Below are 21,207 nucleotides of genomic sequence, written 5' to 3'. Positions count from 1 at the left end.
CAGCCCGCTGGGGACAGTCGTTGGTCAGCAGGGGGTGGTGTGGAGGAAAGGGTTACCCAATCCGGTGTCGCAAGGCGCCGATCACCAGGGCTCCCCAGCGGCGGGCTGCTTTGATCACTGCCCCGGGAAAAGGGCGGCTGGAGAAGTGTTGTCCCCACTTGAAACCTGGGGAAACTGAGTCCCGCTGACACTGTGGACTCAGACCCGGACGCTCGGCCGCCCGCACCCTGCTCAGACCTCGGTGCGAGGCGGGGCCGGGTCGGCAGTCGGCCGAGGGGGTGGGGCGGGGGGGGGAGGGCAAGGTTGCGCGGGGGCGCGCCGGGTCACGTGACACCGAAGGCCAGCAACCACGTGGGCCGGTCCCAGGTCGCCCCCGAGCTCCCCTTCCCGGTCCCTCCCTCCGCCCTGACCCCGCGGCCCCGCCCCCAGGTGGTGCAGCCGGGACCGCGGTTCCGGGGACAGGTGAGCGGCTCGCGAGCGCGCAGGGCCCGTCCTCCCCCGCGCCCCCCGGGTGAGCGGCGGGGATCGGGGTGCGGGTCCGGGCGAGGCCGCGGGGCCCCGGGCTTGGGGGCGGCGCCCGGGTCCTCCCGGCCCAGCCACTTCCCCTGCGGCGGCCGCCGCACCCGCTCCCCACTCCTTGGGGCCCCCGGGGCCCCCTGGCGGAGAGTTCCCGCGCGGGTGGCCTGACGCTTCCCGCTCTCCGGACGGGCGCGCCGCCCAGGCAGCCCCGGGACCCGCCCCAGCCGGCCCCCCAGCCGGGAGGGCAGCGGCGATGCCCGCGGGCCGGGCCGGGCCGGGTCGCGCGGTCGGGGCGGGGGAGCGGGAGGCTGGCGGGGAGAGGGGTCGGGGGGCGCCGGGACTTGGGGCCGCCCCTGCGTCCTGCGGCTGGGCTGCGGCTCTCCCCGGCGGCTGCTGCTCCCTGCGGACTCGCTGCCGGCCGGGTCGGGGTTCCCGGAGACGCGCCCCACCCTGCTCCTCCCCACCTGGCTCAGGGCTTAGGAACGCCGTACCCCGGAAACGCGGCCCGACCTGCCCGGCCTGGGGGCCTGGGGTCCGGTGCCGGCCGCTGGGCGTCAGCGGGGCAGAAGTCCTAGGCAGTGCCTGGGTGAGCCCAGGTGAGCCCCCTTGAGCCAAGCCCAACTTTTCTGAGTGCTGAGTTTCCCGCGGAGGAAGGGGAGGCGGGGGAGGAGGGCCTAGGCCTGGGCAGCGCAGGGCTGGGCTCCGCCAGGGTGAAGCGCCCAGACAAGGACACCCTGGTTCCAGTTGTCCCCCGCGATGACAGAGCTCTCTGCCAGGACAAAGGCTGGACAAAGGCGTCCTGTTTAATGCCCAGCCTCCCTTCCCCCGCAGCCAGCTGCCCCGCTGGCCCCAGGGTGATGGAATGTCGGGGAGTCGGTCTCCTGCAAACTGGTGACCTTGCAGTGGCCCAGCCCAGCCCAGTGTGGAGGGCAGTGGTCCCTGTTTTGGGGGGTGGGAATCCGGCTGGAGGAGGCCCCTGGAGCTGGTGGGAGGTGGGGAGGGCTGGCCGTGGGAGGGGCTTCCTGTGAGAGGAAGTGCTCTGGGGTTTCAGGGCGGGCCTGGGAAGGCCTGGGAGCGGCCCTGACCTTATTCCCCCCAAAGAGGGCGTGGACACCTGGGGCGGAGCCTGAGGAGAGGAGCTGTGTCCACACGCAGCCCCCCTTCCCCCTTCCCAGGGACTGGCGCCCTGGAGGAAACCTATGGGGACTGCTCGGAACCCCCCCTTCCTTCCCTTGTCCCTCAGGCAGTGGAAGGGACTCCCCCTGGGTCCATCTGGCATGTGGTTTATTGGGGGTCACTAACCTGACCCGGTGTTTGGCTGTGGGGGTGGGTCAGGCAGCGGCTCTGGCAGCCTAGGCTGTGGGCACCCCCCACGGTCCCCAGGGAGTGGGTGGTTCGGCACCAGGCACTGGAAGCCAACCTCGGTGCACCACTCCCTGTCTCCGCAGATGGGCTGCGGGAGGCCTTGCAGGCTGTGTCCAGGCTCTGAGCTGCCCTAGGGCGGCAGACAGGCTGGGCGTGGGTCCTAGACATGGCCCAGCCACTGAACTTTGTCCTCCATGTTCCCGAGACCCCAGAGGACCACGGGTAAGTGCACTGGGGCTGGGGGGTGGCGGGCTGGAGGACAGAGGTGCCCCCCGCACCCCGGGAGAGGCCACCAGGAGCAGGGCCTGTGGAGGGGGTGGCTGCTGGGGCAGGGCTGGGTCAGCCGAGTCCTGACGCCCGGCCCGCCTCCCACCCCGGCAGCCAGGAGCCCAGCCCCTACGATGAGAGCGACGTGCACGACTCCTTCCACCAGCTCATCCAGGAGCAGAGCCGGTGGGTGGCTGAGGAGGGGCTGGAGCTGCAGGAGCGGGAGCGGGGGGCTGGAGCCCCCCAGACCACAGGTGAGCCCACCCCGCCTGGCGGGTGCACAGGCGCCGCGGGGCGGGGCTCTGAACCTTCCCAGCCTCTCCCAGCTGCGGGCCTGGGCTGGGGATTGGCTGGGGAGACCGCCGGCCACCGCGTCTCCAGGACCTCCCGACCAGTCTTTGTGGTTTGCAGGCAGGGGCAGCCGGATCCCACCGGGGCCAGAGGATGCCGGGGCTCCCAGCACAGCCACGCTCCGCATCTTGGCCAGCATGCCCAGTCGCACCATTGGTGAGTGGGCCCCTCTCCCCGGGCCCGGGCGGCTGGGCTTTCAGCGGGATCTGTGTGGCGTGGAGCTGAGTCCTCCACCCCGCACCTGCCGTCCACTGCCCGGAGGCCCAGCGCAGCCCCAGCACAGCCCCGTGCGGCCTCGCTGGGTTCCAGAAACGACTCCAGAGTCCCAGGGATAAAAATAGGCTCTTGGGAACACAGTGGTGCCCGAGGTCTCTAGTAAATGGACTTCATGGGCCCTAGCAGGGGTGAGGGGCAGGGGGGCGAGGCCGGCGCTGCCCCCCCGACCCTCCCCCCCACCTGCCCACAGGCCGGAGCCGCGGGGCTATCATCTCCCAGTACTACAACCGCACGGTCCAGCTGCGGCGCCGGGTCAGCCGGCCTGAGCTCAGGAGTGTGGGGCGCTCGGCCCGGCCCAGCCTCCGCCTCTACGACCTGGAGCTCGACCCTGCAGCCCTCGAGGAGGAGGGTGAGAGAGTGGGCTAGGCGATGGGGGTGGGGTGGGGGGGTGGTGGGCGGGGGGCCCAGGCAGAGAAGCCGAGCAGTGGGGGCCGCCTGGACTGTGAAGGGTTTGACCCATGTCACATGGCGCCCTTAAGTGTCCAGACCCCACATGCCCGTGCTGAGCACTTGTTTGCACACGCTGCTCTCGGCTGTGGGCTGGGATGGTGGTGAGCAGACCAGGTCCCGCTGTCTGGTGCCGTGTTTCTGCCCAGTAGAACAGACGGGAGCCAGCGAAAGGGAAGAGCAGATCCAAGCTCAGATGAGGGGACTGAGGAGGGACGTGGCCGGACAGGGATCCAGGGAGGCTTCCTGGAGGAAGTGACGCTAGAGCAGAGGGGCATGTGCAAAGGCCCTGAGGTGGGAGGCAGGTGTGGCGGTGCTAGAGGACAAGGGACCGTGGTCATAACAGGGCCAGTGTCACAGGTCAGGCCTCAACCCGGTCGCCTGTGGCATTCAGGGGCCCGGAGCTCAGGCCCTGTGCTGGGATCCTGTCTGTGTCCTCCCCAGTTTACTCAAGGCCCTGTGGTAGGTGATGGACTGGGCGGGGAGGAGCGGGCTCTGGGCAACTTGCGCTTTGCAGGCCTGGCCAGGTGTCCGCTTGTCTGTCACTTTGGGGTGAGGTGGTGTCCCCTCCCAGGGTGGGAGCGAGGCGGTGGCTCTACAGACCCCGACCCCCGTCACCTTGCAGGAGCTGGTGAGGGGGAAGGTGCTAGGGGGAGTGGTTGGGACCTCATCACTGGTGAGCAGGAGGGTGGGGGTGAGAGCAGGAGGCTTGTGGGGACCCAGGAGGAGAGTTGGGGTCCAGGAGGATGGGCCCCGGGCTCATAGGCAGGGAAGACAGGCGGGCACAGCAGGGTCTGGCTTCAGGGATGCAGGCCGAGAGCAGTCGTCTGGGGCTGGGGGGCAGGCGGAGGTCTGCGCTGGGGAGGGCCAGCAGGGGCAGATAGCCTCGTCCAGGGGCACGGGCACGGGCGGGAGGGAAGGAGGGTTGCCGTGGGCCCTGACAGCCCCATCCTCCTGCAGAGAAGCGGCTCCTGCTGGTGAAGGAGCTGCAGGGCCTGACGGTGGCCCAGCGGGACCACATGCTCCGGGGGATGCCCTTGGGCCTGGCCGAGAAACGCTGCCTGCGGTCAGTGCCTGTTGGCCTTGGGCGTCTCCAGATCTACTGCCGTGGTGGGGGAGGGCTGGGCGGCGGGTACCCCCTGGGGGTTGTCAGGTCCATCCCTGGCCCCGCCCTGATGCCGCCTGTGTCCCCAGAGAGGAGAGCCGGACCCCAAGGGGGAAGCGGCGGGGCCGGCCTGGCCGGCGTGGGCTCCTCCCCTGCTGTGGCCGGCTCCGAGACGCCTGCGTCCTGGTAGGGGTCTGCTGTCTGCGGAGGGCCCTGGGCGGCCGGGTAGGGGTAGGGGCCCCCCTTCTGTGGCCGTCCCCGTGTGTGGGGTATCCCAGCCTTCAGACCTGCCCTCCCCCCTGCGCTACCCCCCCCCCACACCTCTGAGTCTGGCCTCCCCTCCCCGGGGGCTCAGGGCGGCCCCTCTTCCCTTCCCGCCTCTGTACCCACAGGCCCTGCACGGCCTGGGGCTCGCGCTGCTCTCGGGCCTGCTGGCCCTGGTGCCCTGGCGCTACGCCCTGAAGCGGATCGGAGGCCGGTTCGGCTCCAGCGTGCTCTCCTACTTCCTCTTCCTCAAGACCCTGCTGGCCTTCAACGCGCTGCTGCTGCCGCTGCTGCTCGCCTTCCTGGTGGGCGTGCAGGCCGCCTTTCCGCCGCCCGCCTCCCCGGGCTCTGCCCCCAGCTTCACGGGCCTGGAGCTGCTCACGGGCGGGGTGAGGGCTCATTCGGGTGGGGGGCCTCTGTGGGCGGGGCCCCGCCTTCGAACCCCCTTTCTCGCACAGCTTCCTCCAGGGAGCCCCCACCCCTGCCTGTGCCGGGACTCCTGTGGGGGGGGGGGTGGCCTCCTCCGTCCTGCCCTGACTTCCCCGGGGCCGGGGAGCCCCAGGATGGCTGTGGCCCTTTGTCGACCCCTGGGCTCTCCTCACTGCCCCTGCCCTGCCCTCTCCTCGCCCTGCCCCTGTGGGCGCCCTTCTTCTGCCTGAGGCTGGGGCAGGGGTGGGCAGGGGGAGGGTCCGTGACTCCATGGGGCCTCCTCCCCGCAGGGCAGCTTCAACTACACTGTCCTGTACTACGGCTACTACAGTAACAGCTCGCTGAACGCGTGCGCGCTCCCGCCGGGGGGTCCGTGCGGCCGCGAGGCCGAGAGCCTGCCCTACAACATGCCCCTGGCCTACCTCTTCACGGTGGGGGTGGCCTTCTTCATCACCTGCATCACGCTGGTGTACAGGTAACCGCGTCCCCCATGTGACCTGGGCTCTGAGGGCGACCGCTCGTCTCCTCATTCATTCGTTATAGATCCCTTCCGTCTCCCCTTCCTTCTTTCCACCCGCGCATCCCCTTCGCGTCTCGGGACCTCGGCTGTGCTCAGCTCAGGGCAGGAGGGTGAGTGAGTGTGGGGCCTGTCCTCGAGGAACTTGGTGTCTAGGGGAGAAGACGGACCAGAGAGGAGGCTGGGAAGACGCAGTGCCCTGTAGGCGCTTGCCGGCCTGTTCTGGGGCGTTGGAGGAGCCAGGCTGGCTTGGGAGGAGGTGCTCGTGTCAGACAGGGGGGTTGAATACGGTCGGGCGGGGGAGAAGTGGAGGAGGGTGTTTTGACTGTTGCGAGAGGCCGTGCAAAAGGCCTGGGGTAAGTGGGCGTACTCTGCCGCGATGTCCGTGTAGGAGGCGGCCAGCCCCGTCGGCGGGTGCCGGTGCAGCCACGTGTGGCTGGTGGCAGCGAGTTAGATGGGTCAGTGGAGGGTGACCGGCATCCCGCAGCAGGGGCCCCGGAGCGCGGGGCTGGCGGAGGGGTAGGGGCCAGCGGAGGGCCCCTCTCACGCCCGGAGGGCTCCTCAGAGTGCGTGCTGGGTTCTGGCTGCGGGGAGCATCCTGACTGCCCTCTCTGCGGCCTCCGTGCCCCTCGTCACCTCTCTCCTGGCTCTGTCCCTTCCAGCATGTCCCGCTCTTTCGGGGAGAGCTACCGGGTGGGCAGCGCCTCAGGGGTTCATGCTGTCACCGTCTTCTGCTCCTGGGACCACAAGGTGACTCAGAGACGGGCCTCCCGCCTCCAGCGCGACAACATCCGAACCCATCTGAAGGTGAGCCACTCGGGGGGCCCGAGGCTGCTGTCCCCACCTGCTTGGCTCCCGCAGACTTGGCCCACGTGGCCAGAGCTGTGGGCGGGGCATGAGGGTGGGGTCCTGGCCTGTCACCCCGGTTCCGGGGACACCAGGTAGCCCTGGGAATCGCCCTGGAGTTTTCTCCCGTACGACCGTCTCATCTGGGGCTGCCTCTCGCCCGCTGCTGGGGTCCGTGTCCAGGGCCCTCGAGCGTGCGGGAGGCCGAGAGCCGGCCTGAGCTCAGAGCATAGGTCTGTGTGCGTGCGGGCCCAGGGTGGGTGTTTGCTGTTGGCCTGTCCTCCATCCTGGGGCCTCAGTCTTCAGGTCGCCCTTAGCCCCGGGCTGGAGAACCTGCGGGACCGAGGCTCCAGGGCAAGGGGCTTCGGGTGCTCTTGGGGCCCTTGGCCAGGATCCCCGGGGCTCCCACCAGCACACACCCTGGCTTCGCGCCTTGGGTTCCTGCTCAGCCGGGGGTGGGGGTGGGGGGCTGCTGCCTACCCCCAAGGTAGAGAGGATGGGAGGATGGGGGCAGGTGGAGGTTGGGGCGGGGCCTCAGGACACAGCAGGAGCCCAGGGTGGGAGCAGCTGGGGCCTGGCGGGGCTGGGGGGCAGGACGTGGCCTGGAGACCCTGCCCTGTGTTCTCTTCGCGCCTGGAGATGGGGCCCCACGCAGCCAGGAGGGACGGGCGGCAGCACTGGGGGTGGGAGAGGCGGGATCCCCGGTGTCCGCCCCGCAGGGCCCCGTGTGCATCTGCGTGTGTGCGCGGGTCCGTGACGGGCTCGGCCACCCGCAGGAGCTGCTGGCGGAGCAGCAGCGGCGGCAGGGCCCCCGGAGCGCGTGCGGGCGGCTGCGGCAGGTGGCCGTGCTGGGGCTGGTGTGGCTGCTCTGCCTGGGGACCACGGTGGGCTGCACTATGGCCGTCTACGCCTTCTCGGAGCTCATGATCAAGGTGCGGGCAGAGAGAGAACGGACGGCCCCGGGGCCCTGACCGCAGGGTCAGATCCCTGCTGAGTTCGGATGGTCCCTGGTGACTGTCCCCCCCCACCCCGCCCACACCTGCCACCCCCGGCAGCTTTTCCCCCGGGGTGGCTCGCTCTCCGCCTGCACCTGTCTCTCCCTCCCCCTGCTGTTTCGGGTTCTCTTCTGACACCTGTGTCCCCACCCCCTTCCTGTGTGGTTTGAACCCGAAGCCTGGGGGTGGGGAGTCTCTTGCTGGTGGGGGGTGGGTGGGTGGGGGTGATGTGAGGCAGTTTGACCCCCTCCTTCCACCTCAGGGGGGCCCTCCTGGCCGCGGCACCTGCCAACGGTGGCATCTGCCGTGACCACTGCCGCCCCTCCTGCTGCAGAGCCCAGTGTCCGCTGATCAGGAGGGGGCACTGCTGGCCCTGCCTGTGGTGGTCTGCCTCCTGAACCTGGGGGCCCCCTACCTGTTCCGTTGCCTGGCGGCCCTGGAGCGGCAGGACTCCCCGGTCCTGGAGGTGTACCTGGCCATCTGCAGGTGTGTGGCCGGCTGGGGCGGGGGGAGGTGGCCTGGGGCGGGGCCTCTGTCCCCCGGGTCCGCCTCTCTCAGCGCTCCCCGCCTCCTTGTCCTCTGCAGGAACCTCATCTTTAAGATGGCCATCCTGGGCATCCTCTGCTACCACTGGCTGGGCCGCAGGGTGGGCACCCTGAAGGACCAGGTGAGGGAAGCCACGGGGGCCCGACGCGGGGGCTGCTCTGCTGCTAGGGATGGGGGTGCAGGGCCCTCCCCGGCCGGCTGGGTGGTACGTCTGGCCCGGTCTGGGCGCGGGGCTGGCTGCCGGGGTGGGCGGGGGCCGGGGCTGCGGCGTCCCCAGGGGCTGAGGCCGGTCTGTTCCAGTGCTGGGAGAACTTCGTGGGCCAGGAGCTCTACCGGCTCACGGTGCTGGACTTCATCTTCGTGCTGCTGGACACGCTGTTTGGGGAGCTGGTGTGGAGGTGAGGCCCCTGCACGCGCCGCCGGGGCCCCTGGGCTCCCCACGCGCCCCACCCCCACCCCGGGAGGGCTGTGAGGCAGGCAGGGAGCGCCTGGAGGTCCCCGCTGGGCGCGTCTGTCCGCTCCCGCGAAGCCTGTCCTGTGCGCGGTCGTCAGGTCAAGCAAAGCCGCAGACGGGGCAGGACGTGTTTTCGGGGGGAGGGGAGGAGGGTTTTCAGCGCGGTGTCTGGTCCCCGTCGCATGCGCGGAGAAGGGACGGAGGGAGGGTGTTTCCAGAACGCTGCCGGGCGCGGGGCAGCTGCTACTTTTATTTTCTTGTTTGTGTTTTTTTCTGGGAAGAGAGGAGTTTGATAATTTTAAACTGGGAAGTTGAACCGTCAGTAAAACCGAGGCCTGTTGTGCATGTTCATACCCGAGAGTAGAAAAAAGACCAAGATGGGGGGCGCCCGGCTCCGTGCGTGGCGCATGCAACTCTGATCTCAGGGTCCTGAGTTCGAGCCCCACGTTGGGTGTAGAGATTGGTTGAAAAAAAAAGAAAAAAGAGGGAGAGGAAATCAGCCGGAGCCCGGAGCCCCTCAGGTGGAGGCCCTGAGCCGGCCGTGTCCCCTGACAACCGCCAGGCGCCTGAGGGGAGGGTCCCCAGCCCCGTGCCTGCCCCTAGGGATCGGCCAATGGGATTGGCCCTCCCACGTGACCCTTGGGGACTCCTCTGCCCCAGGCTCATCTCTGAGAAGAAGCTGAAGAGGAGGGAGAAGCCAGAGTTCGACATTGCCGGGAACGTCCTGGAGCTGATTTACGGGCAGACCCTGACCTGGTGCGTGACCTGCATCGCTGGCATCGCCCGGCCCCCGGGACGGCTGAGCCCCTTCCCTGCTAGGCCTGCAGCAAGGCCCTGGCTTGAGGGTTCTGCGGTGACCTGGGCCCGGACCCCTCCCATCTGTGCAGGGCTGTGCCCAGCCTGGCCTTGGGGCCGTCTCGTTGTGACCCTGAGCCCGGCCGTTGTCGCTCTGGGGTGCAGCATGGGGGTCCTGACCCTGGCCTCCAGACTGCAGCCCGCACCCCCTCGCTGCCTCCCCAGGCTGGGGGTCCTCTTCTGTCCTCTCCTCCCCGCCGTCCAGATCATCAAACTGCTGCTCATCTTCTACGTCAAGAAGGTAAGGCTGTCCCCTGGGACCTGGGAGTCACCAGGCTGGGCCACGGGGCTGGGGGACACAGAGCCCTGGGGCTCTGGACCCCTCCCCTCCTCCCCTGGCCCCAGGGAATGGCCGACTGCCCTTCCCGGCATCACTGCCCTTCCTGGGCTGGGCGGCATCCTGCTGGGGTCCGTGGTCACTGCCGGGTGCTCGAGGGGGCCAGCCGGGGCGGGGCCGGGCAGCCGGGCCGAGGGGAGGGAGCCCGCTCCTCCGTCCCGGGCTGGGGTGTCCTCCGTGGAGCGCCAGCTTCTCCCTCCGGCCCTGTCTCCTGGTCTCTGCAGCGGGACCTGTCCGCGGGGGCCTGCTGGGGATGGCGTTCATAAGGTTCTGGGTGCGGGGCCTGGCCCAGCGGAGACCGCCAGCCACCGGAGGTGGCCGTCCCTGTCAGGTCTTCCGTATATGAGGGATGGTGGACAGACCAGCCCTCGTGTGCCTCAGTCTCCCCTCCGGAAACCAGCCTGGCGGTTTACGGGCTGGGGAGACAGTCCTGGGACTGTCTGCCCCCTGGGGTGGGAGGGCCCCTCCCAGAAGCACCGCCCCTTCCCCCTCCCCCCGGTAGCTCCGCCCCTCCCCACCCGCCCCAGGCCAAAGCCCACGGTGGTGAATGTGAGCCTTTGTCCCCAGACCAGCCTGATGGCCAACTGCCAGGCACCCCGCAGACCCTGGCTGGCCTCCCACATGAGCACCGTCTTCGTCTCGCTGCTCTGCTTCCCCTCCTTCCTGGGAGCCGCCGTCTTCCTCTGCTACGCCGTGTGGCAGTGCGTGGTGCTCGGCCTCGGGCGGGGGGTGGCGTCGCCCCGGGATCCGGGGCTGCGGGGTGGGGTGACGGGGCGGTCGCCTTCGCCCTCTCCCCGCAGGGTGAAGCCTTCCAGCACCTGCGGCCCCTTCCGGACCCTGGACACCATGTACGAGGCGGGCAAGGTGTGGGTGCGCCGCCTGGAGGCGGCGGGCCCCCGGGTCTCCTGGCTGCCCTGGGTGCACCGGTACCTGGTGGAGAACACCTTCCCCGTCTACCTGGTGTCAGCCCTGCTGCTGTGAGTGCGGGCGGGCGGGGACCGGCCGGGTGGGGACCGCGGCCCGTCCCTCCGCACGCGGGTCCCTCTCCCCCCACCCCCTCAGCCCGGACCGCTTGGCTCTGATCCCGCAGGGCCGTGATCTACCTCAACATCCAGGTGGTGAAGGGACAGCGGAGGGTCATCTGCCTCCTCAAGGAGCAGATCAGCAACGTGAGTGTCCCCCCCCCCATCCGGCCACCCAGGGGCTCTGTGGGCCACAGGACACATTCCCGCGTGAGGCTGGCACTGAGCAGAGCTGGGCAGCGTGGCGGCGGCCGCCCCGACACCCCCGGGGCAGGGCTCCAGCCGGGTGGGATTGCGGCTCCGGCATTTTAGGGCCCGCGGCCCCGCAGGGTCTCTGGGGAGGTCTTTGAGGTATTGGAAATTGCTTTTGGACTTCTTGGGGGACCCATGTTTTCCAAACAAGTGGAGTAAGGGTGAAAGTGGGCCTGGATTTAGAGCTTTTTAACTTTTTTTAAATTTACTGGAGACGAAGAGTGAGAGCAAGAGCACAGGCCGGAGGCAGAGGGAGAAGCAGGCTCCCCGCTGAGCAGGGACTCTCGATCCTGGGACCCTGGGATCACGCCCGGAGCTGGAGGCAGGCGCTTTACTGGCTGAGCCACCCAGGCACCCCCTAAATCAGTTTTATTAAGCCCGTGTAGTTTATCACCAAAGCGTGAGAGGCAGGGTGGGGCTCGGAGCCCAGGGTGCCGGGACCCCACTGCACGGTCGGCCCTTGGGAACCTGCCAGCCCCGAGCTGCTCCAGCCCAGCCCGAGGGACTGTGTCCTGCTGCGGTCTGCTCAGCTGGACCTGCCAGTGACCCTGGGGCTCCACGGAGACGCGGGGGGTGTTCTGACCTCACCCTGGGCCTTGCTATCAGTCTATTCGTGGCTGTTCCCCTTCGGCAGACTTTTTTTTTAAAGATTTATTTATTTGACAGAGAGGGAGAGAGATCACAAGGAGGCAGAGAGGCAGGCAGAGAGAGGAGGAAGCAGGCTCCCTGCTGAGCAGAGAGCCCAACGTGGGGCTCGATCCCAGGACCTTGAGATGGTGACTTGAGTCAAAGGCAGAGGCTTTAGCCCACTAATCCACCAGGCACCCCTCCTTCGGGAGATTCTGCCTGCTGGTTGCTTGAGCCACTGTGGAGCCGGCAGTGCCTGTGGCCTGGCGTTCACCTGGGGCTGGGGTTGCACCTCATCTGGCGCGTGCTGGGGTCTCAGCCAGGGCAGGACAAGGCTTGGGGGTGGTAGGCGGGGGCCCCGGCTGCTGGCTCATCAGTGCAGGGCCCGGATCCCAAGCAGGAAGGTCCCTTAAGGACAGCTCCCACTTCTTGGGGGGCTCAGGGAACACACTAGGAGCCCCGGTCTGCTTCCCTTTTACCCCCAGGGAGCAGGGCTTGAGGCCAAGCATTCTGGCCGAGGTCTGGGTTTTTGCCAGCCAGCTGCTGCCCTATCATGTGGTGCATCAGGGCGCTTGTGTGGTCTGGGGTGGCGGTGGGGCCAGTGGGTGCACAGCTGCGCCGGGAGGAGGGTCCCAGCTCTACCTGCTAGCCACCTGGGAGCAGGAAGACCATTCTCCGGGCAGGCCCCTGCTGCAGACCAGGGCAGGGCGTGGGAGCTGCAGGTCTGGGCTCGGCTAGGCCCCTGGAGTGGCTCTTCCCGGGTCTGGGCAGGGCAGACATGGCCTTCTGTACCCACTGACTCGGATGGAAGGGGCAGAGAGCCAAGGGCTATGGGCAGATTTCAGAAGCTGGAAAAGGAAGAAAGATTGCTTCCCGAGAGTCCCTGGTTTGGCTGACACCTTGATCCTTGGCGCAGTGAGAGCCGTTTGGGACTGCTGACCTCCAGAACTGAAAGACCAATTTGTGTTGTCGTAAGCCACCAGTTTGGTGGTCGTTAGAACAGTAGAAGCTCACAGAGCCCCACGCCGCAGGCACCCTTATCTCCCGTTTACAGATGGTGACTCTGAGGTCAGACGGGAGGTAATTTGCCCAACTCAGAGTCAGTAAGTGGCGATGCCAGTTTTAAATGAAGTCAGGCAGACTCTGTGGCCTTCCCTGGGCCCTTGTCACATGTCCTTTTTCGCCTTGGCCACTAGGAGGTTTAGATCTATCTCTATGTATGCCCGTTGCCTGGCTCTTGGTTTTTCTGTCGTTTGGTGCCCTTTCCCCCTTTAAACATTTTGTGCTTGTCATGTGGAATCGTCTGTTCTGGACAGAGGGACGACTGTCCACTCACCCTTTGTGTTCTGGCCTTTTTAGGAGGGGGAAGACAAAGTCTTCTTGATCAACAGGCTTCACTCCGTCTACGAGAGGAAGGAGAGGAGCAGGTGAGGGCCTTGGAGGGGTCGGGCACTCGGTGCATGAGTGTTGGGGGGAGGGGGCCAGGGCCGGGCATCATGCAGAGCTCGGGGTGAGGTGGGAGGGGGCGTGGGGCTCCCTGGCCGCCTCCTTCCCGGCTCTCCTGCTCCAGCCTGGTGAAGTCTGGCGAGAAAAGGAAATTAGAGAAGAAAGAAGTGTGTGTGGGGCAGGCAGAGCTGGGCGCCGGGGCCCTTTACTTCCTAAGTTGGAGTGCCCAGGAGCTGGCCCTCTTTGCCCCCAGGGGGTGCACGTGCCGGGCCAGGGGGGCCGTCGGAGGTGCTGGGGCTCATCCCTGGGCAGCAGGGACCCCCAGACTGAGCCGTCTGACCCCCCCGCCCCACCCCGCTCACCTGCAGACACAGGGGAGGTCTGTCCGGCCCTTTGAGGCTGTCCAGACGTGTCTTTACGCTCGGGACACCTGAAGGCAGCTCCTGAGGGGGCTGCTGGGTGTCTGGCTTCGGCCCGCCTGGAGGGACCCCTCAGCCTCCCACCGGGTCCCTGGGTCTCCTCGCTGACTCCCCCTTCTGGCAGGGTTGGTAGAAGCCAGGAGACCGAGAGGCTGGTGGACGATCCGGACGCCTGGTAGGATGTGACAGGCCTGGAGGCTCCGCGTCTGCTCACAGGTGCGGCCTGGGCCTGGGCCGCCCTCTGTTCCCCTGGCCCTGTAGGTGCGGACGCCAACCAGGGACTCTGCGGCGCACCGAGGCCGGCACTGGAGGAGGGTGGGCAAGTGGGGGGGCACCTGTGGACGGTGTCCTGCGGGGACTATTTATTCTGATAAAACATGTTTTGCAAGATGAGCTGCCCCTGGGATTCTGTGCTCATAGGCGGGCCTGCTGTGCCATGTGCCCTCACCCGGTGCGTAGCCTTGGGCGGAGGGCGTGGGAAGGCCCCGCCCCCCCTTCCTCTTTCTGACTGAATGCTCCGCCCTCCAGTGCCCTCCGAGGTGTGGGTTGGGGGCCACCTGGCACGGAGCGCAGGGTGCCCTCTGCTGGCTAAGCCCCGGATGGCAGGGTGGACCACGGCACGGCTTGAAGGTTGCCCCTGACCGGCCTGTGCCCTGGGGGCTCGCACTTGTGCCAGCGAGCCGGGAGGGCGGTGTCCAGGGCGATGAAGCCGTCAGTGCTGATGCTCAGTGGTCATCAGGCCAGGGCACGTGCAGGGCACATTGAAGGAGAGGCTGGGGGGTCCAGAAGAGGAAAGGTCAGGCCTGGGTGAGGCAGTGGGGAGGGCCAAGGTCAAAACCACAGTGGAGATGCCCCCGGCACTGGCAGTGTCCCCAGCTGGGCCCATGCTCCCCCAAACCGCCTTTTTCTGAGATGGTCTCTTGGGGGTGTTCCTGTTTGGCAGACGGGCAGGGACAGGTGCCATCTGCTGATGTGGCCTAGAGGCTCACCGGGCATCACCTAGATTCTGTAGGTGGGCGATGGCGCCCTTGGTGCCCCCGACAGCTCAGGCTTCCTGGGCTGGTCATGGCCATGCCCCGACCTGGAGCTTTGAGATCTCTGCGAAGAGCTCATGCTAGTCCCGGACCGGTCTTCCCTGTGCCTCGGGCATGAGCACCGCAGGGTGCAGCTGGGTGGAAGTCTCAGAAGGCGTGGGGCTGGCCGAGGGCTCGCTGGGCTACGCCACCCTTCCTGGCGCCTCCCTCTGGTCATAGATACACCGTCCCATGGGGTAGGGGGGGCAGGCGCAACCTGGCCACTTCTTGGCTGGGCTGGCACTGCCGTCCGTGTCGCCTGCCTGGGACAAGTGGGAGGGTTGCCCAGGTTCCTACAGGACTAGTGCTCTGCGCATCTGTCCCTCAGTCGGGCAGTCGCACGTGCTGCTGTCGAGGGACTTGGGGTGTGCGCTGAACACGGACAGCTGTTGACTTGAAGATTATCCCCAGTGATGGAGGGGGGCGCATCCAAGCAGTTGCGAGGCCTTAAGAGCAAAACCTAGGTTTTCTGGAGAAGTTCTGCCCGAGGCTGCCTGGCCCACCCCGCCACCGTGTGCACCAGCTCTCCTTGTGTCCGTCTGCCCCCCGTCCCGCTGTTTCTGATACCCGTGTGGCCGGGGTCCTCTGGTTGGCGCGTCTCGCAGGGTTCCTGCTGCAGTCAAGCCCCTGGGGGAGCGGGCCTGCATCTGACCTGGTAGCCGTGAGTCTTGGGCGTGTTTTCTGACCTTGCCCAGCTGTGACCTTGCCCAGCCCAGCTCGTCACCTCCTGCAGCTCCTGGAGTGCGAGACACAGGTCCTCTAGAGAGCTTAGTTAGCACCATCCTTGGCCCCGTTTTGCTTTAAAATAAAGAGGGGCACCTGGGTGGCTCAGTCGGTTGGGTGCCCGACTGGATTTCGACTCCGGTTCCATCTCAGGGTCATGAGATCGAGCTCCCCGTTGGGCTCCACACTTGGCGCCCTCCCTCCCTCTTCACCTCCCCGTTGCACACACTCTGAAATAAATCTGGAAAAAACAATGAGCTGTAATTGCCGACTGAACTTTTAGGGATTGCTGTCCCAGTGGGCGCGAGGCCTGTAGCTGTTTGGGGCCGATGACGAGATCCATGCGCGCCACTGCTTCTAAGCCCGGCTGCTCACTGGAACCAGCCGGGGGCGCACCCCCAAGGCTGCAGCTTGCCCTGGTTTGGAAGGTGTTCCTGGCAGCGCCTGGGTGGCTCAGTCCTTGAGGGGTTGGTTGCCTTTGGCTCAGGGCATGGTACCAAGGTCCTGGGATGGAGCCCCGCTTCGGGCTCCCTGCTCGACGGGAGGCCTGCTTTCCCTTTCCCACTCCCCTGGCTTGTGTTCCTGCTTTTGCTGTCTCTTTTGCTGTCAAACAAATAAATCTTAAAAAAGAAAAAGTCCAGATCATTCTAACACACGGCTGGGTTGAGGACCACCGCTCTGTGCTGTAGGCAGCATCTGATTGGGGTCTACTAAGCCCACTTAGGGGCTTCTGGAAACGTGCTTCTGTCTTTCACAGCCAAGGCACAGTCTCACACTGAGGTGTGGTGCATGGGGCTGGCAGATTAAGGGTGACTCCACCGGGACTTGGGTATAGGTTTTCCCTGGTCCATCCTGGATGTGCTGTCCCTGGGAAGAATCTTCCTGAAATGCCCGTCTCTATTTTCGTTCCGGTCAGCAAGCACGTGCTCAGCACTCAGCTCTCATCTTTGTCTCCTTGCCGTTCAGACCTCGCTCTCTCTGAGTTCCCGCTACGACCCACTGCACCCTTTTGGTCTCTGCCACTCCCCCACGGTGTGGTCAGAACAATTTCGTAAGAAGCGTGGCTCCACACCTGTTTTCTTGATTCGAGACACGGAGCCTTCTCTGCTACCAGGGGTCTGCTACCAGGGGTACCGGGACCCCCCAGCCCGGTCTCACGAGCAGTCACTCCGGGTCTCAGTTTACCTTGCGTCAGCCACCGTCCCCTGCTTCCCCCAGGCTGTCAAAATCCAATCCGGCCTCCTGGGCCCGGGGCCGCGCCACCGCCTGCAGGAAGCCCCGCGCAGGCGTTGGATGTTCCCGGGGGCCGTGACCCGGGAGAGCAGGCGCTCCCCCGAACTCCGGCTGCGCCGGGCCCTGCTCGGAGGAAGGCTCGCTGTGCTTCCCGCTTTCCCGCCCTGCCTCCCGGCCGTCCTCTTCACGCTCCGACCGGCGCCCTTCAGCGCTGTCCTTCGTGACTTTCCGAAGAGGTCGGGCAGAGCCGAGCGCTCACCCCTTGTCCCAGGCACTCATTGTGCTGGTCTCTGAGCAGGGGTCAGAGGACACATTGGCTCGCCTCCCAGAGACCGTCTTTACAACCCCGGTGATCAGAAGCACCGACGCTTGCCCAAGTGACGAAGGTCCTGGTGTCTGCAGTGGGCTGGCTCTCCTGCTGCCCCCGGGGATGCCACAGGGACAAGGCCACAGCCTCCTGCGGCGGCCTGAGGTCCGTCCGCTCTTTCTGTGCAAAATGCTTTGTGAACGTCACCTCTCACAGGTTGAGGCTACTTTACAAGGATATATGAATAAAATGTCCAGGAAACACAAAAGATCTTCATTACTCTCTTTGGTCCAAATATTTCCGAGGCCTAAACTGGGTCACCGGTGACAAAGGCACAGTCCTCAGCCGGGACACTCGGCCCTCGGGCCCCAGCTACATCTCCGGTGCGGCGGGTTCAGGTGGTGGCGGTGGCGGCGAGCTCACCCTCTCTGCTGCGGCCTCTGGGTGATCAGCAGTAAGGTTTCAGTGCGAACTGCAAAGCCGCAAAACACATGGTAAAATTATAAACCAAACAACAGAAATTCAGAGCTCATGTGATTACCTAAGGGAGACTCTCTAAGGATGTCATGAGCAGAGGCAGGGCATGTGTTGCGGACGGCACAACAGCGCTCTCCCCAGCACGTACAAAGCGCAAATCGATGCTGTCTGTGAAAAATCAAAAAACACATTTCTTTGAACAGCCAAGAAAAAAATTGCAATTTATTAAGATTCAACAAAGCGTTGTACTTCGGAAAGCAACTTTCGGTGCGTGTTCTTCAACGATCACATTCTATGAGGAAAAAACATTAAAAGCCACAAACTTGTTTTTTAATCTCAGAGTTACAGACATCTTTTAACTCAAAAGAAAAAGGTTAAAAAAAAAAAGTCAATAAAACCCAAAAACAAACAAACAGAGTCTTTACTTCCATCCCCAATTTAAAGTTCTCAGTTCTTCTACAGCTCGATGCGAAGCGGCGGCAGGAGCGCCGTCTGGTGCACACACGCACACACGCACACACACACGCACGCACATATATTTGATATACACACGTGAGGGTATGTACATCGAATATATAGAGCGCATGTAATGGCAATGAGATGCTAGTACTCTGAGGAAGGTTTGTTTCGCTAACACACGACTCAGCTTGAGAAAACAAGTCTTGAACCCAGTTTGTGCATAGTTCATGATCCTCTATAAAACCAGCTTTTGTTGATCTGCAATTTTGCAGGACCTTCTTTTTTTGTTTTTTGTGGGTTTTTTGTTTTTTTTTTTTTGTTTTTTGTTCTTTTTTGTTTTGTTTTGATAAAACCATTAAAAAGCTAATTAAAAAAAATGTAATGCACAAGTTTCCTGATCAAGCAGGCAGGGAGCACAATGTTCATATATTTTTAAACATACTTGAGGGTATGTTACTCCATTGTCTGTCTTTCTTGCAAAACAATCAAAACATTGATCATTTTTAAAACATAAAGCAATTTTTAATATATAAAGCACTCTTCAAACATCTATTTCTTTTGAGTCCGTTATTTGGTAAATATGTAACTGCTACACATTAGAGATTAGGTATTTTTCTTCTTTGTGTTTTTTTTTCCTTTTTTCTTTTTTTTCTTTCTTTTTTTTTTTTTTTGTTTGTTTTTTAATAACATCTTCAGTGCTAGGAGTTGGGTTACAAAATACATGAAATGGTGTGGAGCTGCCCCTCGGGAACCCTGGCTTTCCTGAGAGCGCGTCCGCATGTGCAAGACAGTGACCACAACGTCTCGTCACCTCGACGAAGGGGGACAATCGACAGTCCACAACGATGGCCGGAGGGAAGTGACGACACTGTTCAATCCCAGAGCTCTGAAGTAGCGTATCTGCATTCTGAAAATAGGTTTCTTTACCACGGAAGTCTCTTTTTTTTCTTTTTTTTTTCTTTTTTTTTTTTTAAATTCCTTTTTAAAATTTTTTTATTTTAAAGTCTGAAGGAGAAAAAAAGGTCTGTAAACAGGTGGGAGCCCTGAGCACGGGCTCCTCCGAAAGCGGTCACCACCCACGTCCAAGTGCTTGTCTCCGTTCCTCCCGCGGAGCCGTCCGGTCTCCGCGAGGATCTATGGCCACAGTTCTGCAACAGCTGTCTTCTCTCTCACTTTCTAGTCCACATGGAAACACGGTGCAATACTCTGGTAATTCTCTTGCATTAGTCCACAATAAAAAGCTGCTAAAGGTAGGTATACAGATTATTTCTCCAGAGATATACACTGTAATTTTTAAACGCAATAACAGAGTCCTTGAGTAAACATTTACACGTGAATTGTCACCGGCCCTGTCCTATGAATTCTCTTTCATGTATAGGATTAGCAAAAGGAAGGGCAGGGACACTCAGTGCAAAGTTAGAAGCTAATAATAGTAACAAACGTTTGACCAATGCGCCAAAAAAAAAGCATATACTGAATCAAAGGGAAAACCCACAGTTAAATCCCTCACACACGGAACACACAGACACAGAAAGTGCGCCCACACGCGCACACACACACACACACACACGCTTCTATTTCCACACACACGCACACGCACATAGGCTGTGAACTCAGAAATGTTTCCTAGAGCCTGTTTCTGCGCACTGACGTCAGCCTGGAAGTGTAGAATTCGACGCGGCAAGTGTTCACATTTCCTTATTGGCCTGCTGGATTCAAGTATTTGCATGTTTGATATGTCTTTTTTTTTTTTTTTAACTTTTAAAAAATATTTTTTGGGATAAAAAAAATGGCATGAAAAAGTAATGAAACAAGGGTAATGTGCATAGGCGGACCCGTGGGAGCAGAGAGCAGGCTGCAGGCCGCCGCCTCCGCGCAGCTCGCCGGCCTGGGCCACCAGGCCCGCCGCGTGGAGCCCGTGCTCTGCGCCCAGTGATGGACACCAGCTCCCCCTGATCACGGGGCCCGCCTCTGGTAATGTGCATAATCGTCACAGGCTCGTTTTAAATAGGCTTTCTCGTCTCCCTCCCTCCCGCCCCCCTTGATAAAATAACCCTTTCCAGCCCACAATCTGAAAAGTGCCCTTCATGATAGAACTATTCTAAGCAGCTTTTATACTTAAAAAATCAAAACGACAACACACCATACAAACGTAAGACAACACAAAATAAAAAGCTATGAGGAACATCCTGTCGTCAGCATGGGACACTGACCGAGCGCAGCCCGCACTGTCTCGTGAACAGTTCGCAAGGACTGCGGCCAGGGCTCGTCTTCAGTACTGGACAGAGGTACTCAAAGGGCTGCCGGGCTGCTCAGGTCACGCGGGTCCTCAGCGCCGCCCGGACTGGAAAGGGTCAGCTTTTTCTTCCTAGTGCTGATGATTGTGGCGCCCATGGGGTCCTCTCGGTCCTAGATGGATTCCCCACTGAGAAGGTCGCCAGGAAGCAGAGTGTTCAGCGGGGTGGGGCTTCCGATGACCCGGCCGTCGTCACTGCTGGGCGGGCCCCACAGGCTGCTGGAGTATTGGGGGACCCCGCCCCACAGCAGGTCACTGCTTCCTTTGCCGGCCAGACACGGGGCACTCCAGTGGCCAGCGTCACTGCGCACCAGGCCGTGGGAGCTGCCCGAGGCGCCCAGCCGCGTCTGGCCGGTCCCCGTGCCGGACTGCCAGCTGGAGGTGGGTGGCAGCGCTTGGCCTTGGGCTAAGAAACGGTTCACCTCTTCTTCGCCGGCAAACTCGGCCAAGATGGTAGTGTTTCCCAGAACACACCTAAAAGAGCAGGACAGCAACAAAATTAAGAGCTGGTTTTTTGGGAGATAAAAAAATTGACAGCGCTTCAGCTAGACTAAGAAAAAAACAGAAGACTCAAATAAATACCATCACAACTGGAGGAGGAGATAGGACTGCCTGACACCACAGAAGTGCAGAGCGTCCTGAGAACTCTAGGAAGGGTTCTGCACCAACACACTGGACCACCTAGAGGAAATGGACAAATCCCTAGAAACAGATGACCATGACCTACCAAGACTGAATCATGGAGACACAGAAAATCTAAACAGACCAGTAACAAGTAAGAAGACTGCATCGGTGACCACAAACCTCCCAGCAAGGAAAAGCCCATGACCACGTGATCTCACTGGTGAATTCTACCAAACATTTACATGAGAATGAACACCAGTTCTTAAACTCTTCAAAACACGGGAGAGGAAGAAACACTCCTGAACTCTTTTATGAGGCCCATGATATGCTGCTACCAAAGCTAGATCAGGACACAAGACAACTACAGCCCGAAATCCCTGATGAACACAGTGTAAACATTCTCAACAAAATATTAAGCAAACTGAATTCAACAGCACATAAAAAGGACAATACATCCACAGTTAAGTGGGATTTATTCCTAAGATGCAAGGATGGTTCAACACGCCCAAATCACAAAGTGTGACACATCACACGGATGGAGGAAAGATCCAAGTCCTCCTGTCTCCGTAGATGCCGTGACAGTGTTTGACAAGACACTCGACTTTTCGTGCTAAAGAGCCTCCACAAACAGGGGACAGAACGAACGTGGCTCTGTGTCAGAAAGGCCATCCGTACG

General features: G+C 62.6%; 2 protein-coding genes and 1 long non-coding RNA gene across 29 annotated transcripts in view; 1 reads left to right on the top strand and 2 right to left on the bottom strand.

Moving 5' to 3' along the window:
• Nucleotides 1-91: 91 nt before the first annotated feature.
• On the top strand, nucleotides 92-16,943 carry TMC6 (transmembrane channel like 6). 22 transcript variants are annotated; one of them, XM_082705335.1, is made up of 22 exons: nucleotides 92-462; nucleotides 1,968-2,106; nucleotides 2,266-2,405; nucleotides 2,563-2,658; nucleotides 2,969-3,127; nucleotides 4,186-4,291; nucleotides 4,420-4,516; nucleotides 4,723-4,983; nucleotides 5,314-5,498; nucleotides 6,203-6,347; nucleotides 7,163-7,318; nucleotides 7,716-7,867; nucleotides 7,967-8,048; nucleotides 8,228-8,325; nucleotides 9,042-9,137; nucleotides 9,402-9,477; nucleotides 10,141-10,274; nucleotides 10,374-10,550; nucleotides 10,664-10,742; nucleotides 12,834-12,901; nucleotides 13,464-13,555; nucleotides 16,667-16,943. In XM_082705335.1, the coding sequence occupies exons 2-21, from the start codon at nucleotides 2,051-2,053 to the stop codon at nucleotides 13,516-13,518; spliced, it is 2,418 nt and encodes an 805-aa protein (XP_082561461.1). In that variant the 5' UTR covers nucleotides 92-462; nucleotides 1,968-2,050; the 3' UTR covers nucleotides 13,519-13,555; nucleotides 16,667-16,943. The 22 variants fall into 22 exon arrangements, 20 of the variants coding, with proteins under 20 accessions (XP_082561461.1, XP_082561458.1, XP_082561457.1 ...); XM_082705332.1 differs by having other exon boundaries at nucleotides 16,354-16,943; XM_082705331.1 differs by having other exon boundaries at nucleotides 16,226-16,943.
• On the bottom strand, nucleotides 11,484-12,901 carry LOC309850866. Its single transcript, XR_014304483.1, has 2 exons — nucleotides 12,811-12,901; nucleotides 11,484-12,422 (listed from the first exon to the last, which is right to left on the bottom strand). It is a non-coding gene; the product is annotated as an uncharacterized lncRNA (long non-coding RNA).
• Nucleotides 16,944-17,342: 399 nt separating the features above from the next.
• The window catches only part of TNRC6C (trinucleotide repeat containing adaptor 6C), a 146,166-nt gene continuing 142,301 nt past the window's right edge, over nucleotides 17,343-21,207 (bottom strand). For all 6 annotated transcript variants that reach the window (XM_082705325.1, XM_082705327.1, XM_082705326.1 and 3 more), the window contains one exon: nucleotides 17,343-20,381. In XM_082705325.1, the coding sequence (XP_082561451.1) occupies nucleotides 20,021-20,381 (361 nt within the window). In that variant the 3' untranslated portion in view covers nucleotides 17,343-20,020. The remainder of the gene's footprint in view (nucleotides 20,382-21,207) is intronic.

Source organism: Mustela nivalis, assembly GCF_964662115.1.
Source record: "Mustela nivalis genome assembly, chromosome: 17".
In the NCBI taxonomy this organism is placed as follows: domain Eukaryota; kingdom Metazoa; phylum Chordata; class Mammalia; order Carnivora; family Mustelidae; genus Mustela; species Mustela nivalis.
This window is presented reverse-complemented; position numbering and strand designations above follow the sequence as displayed.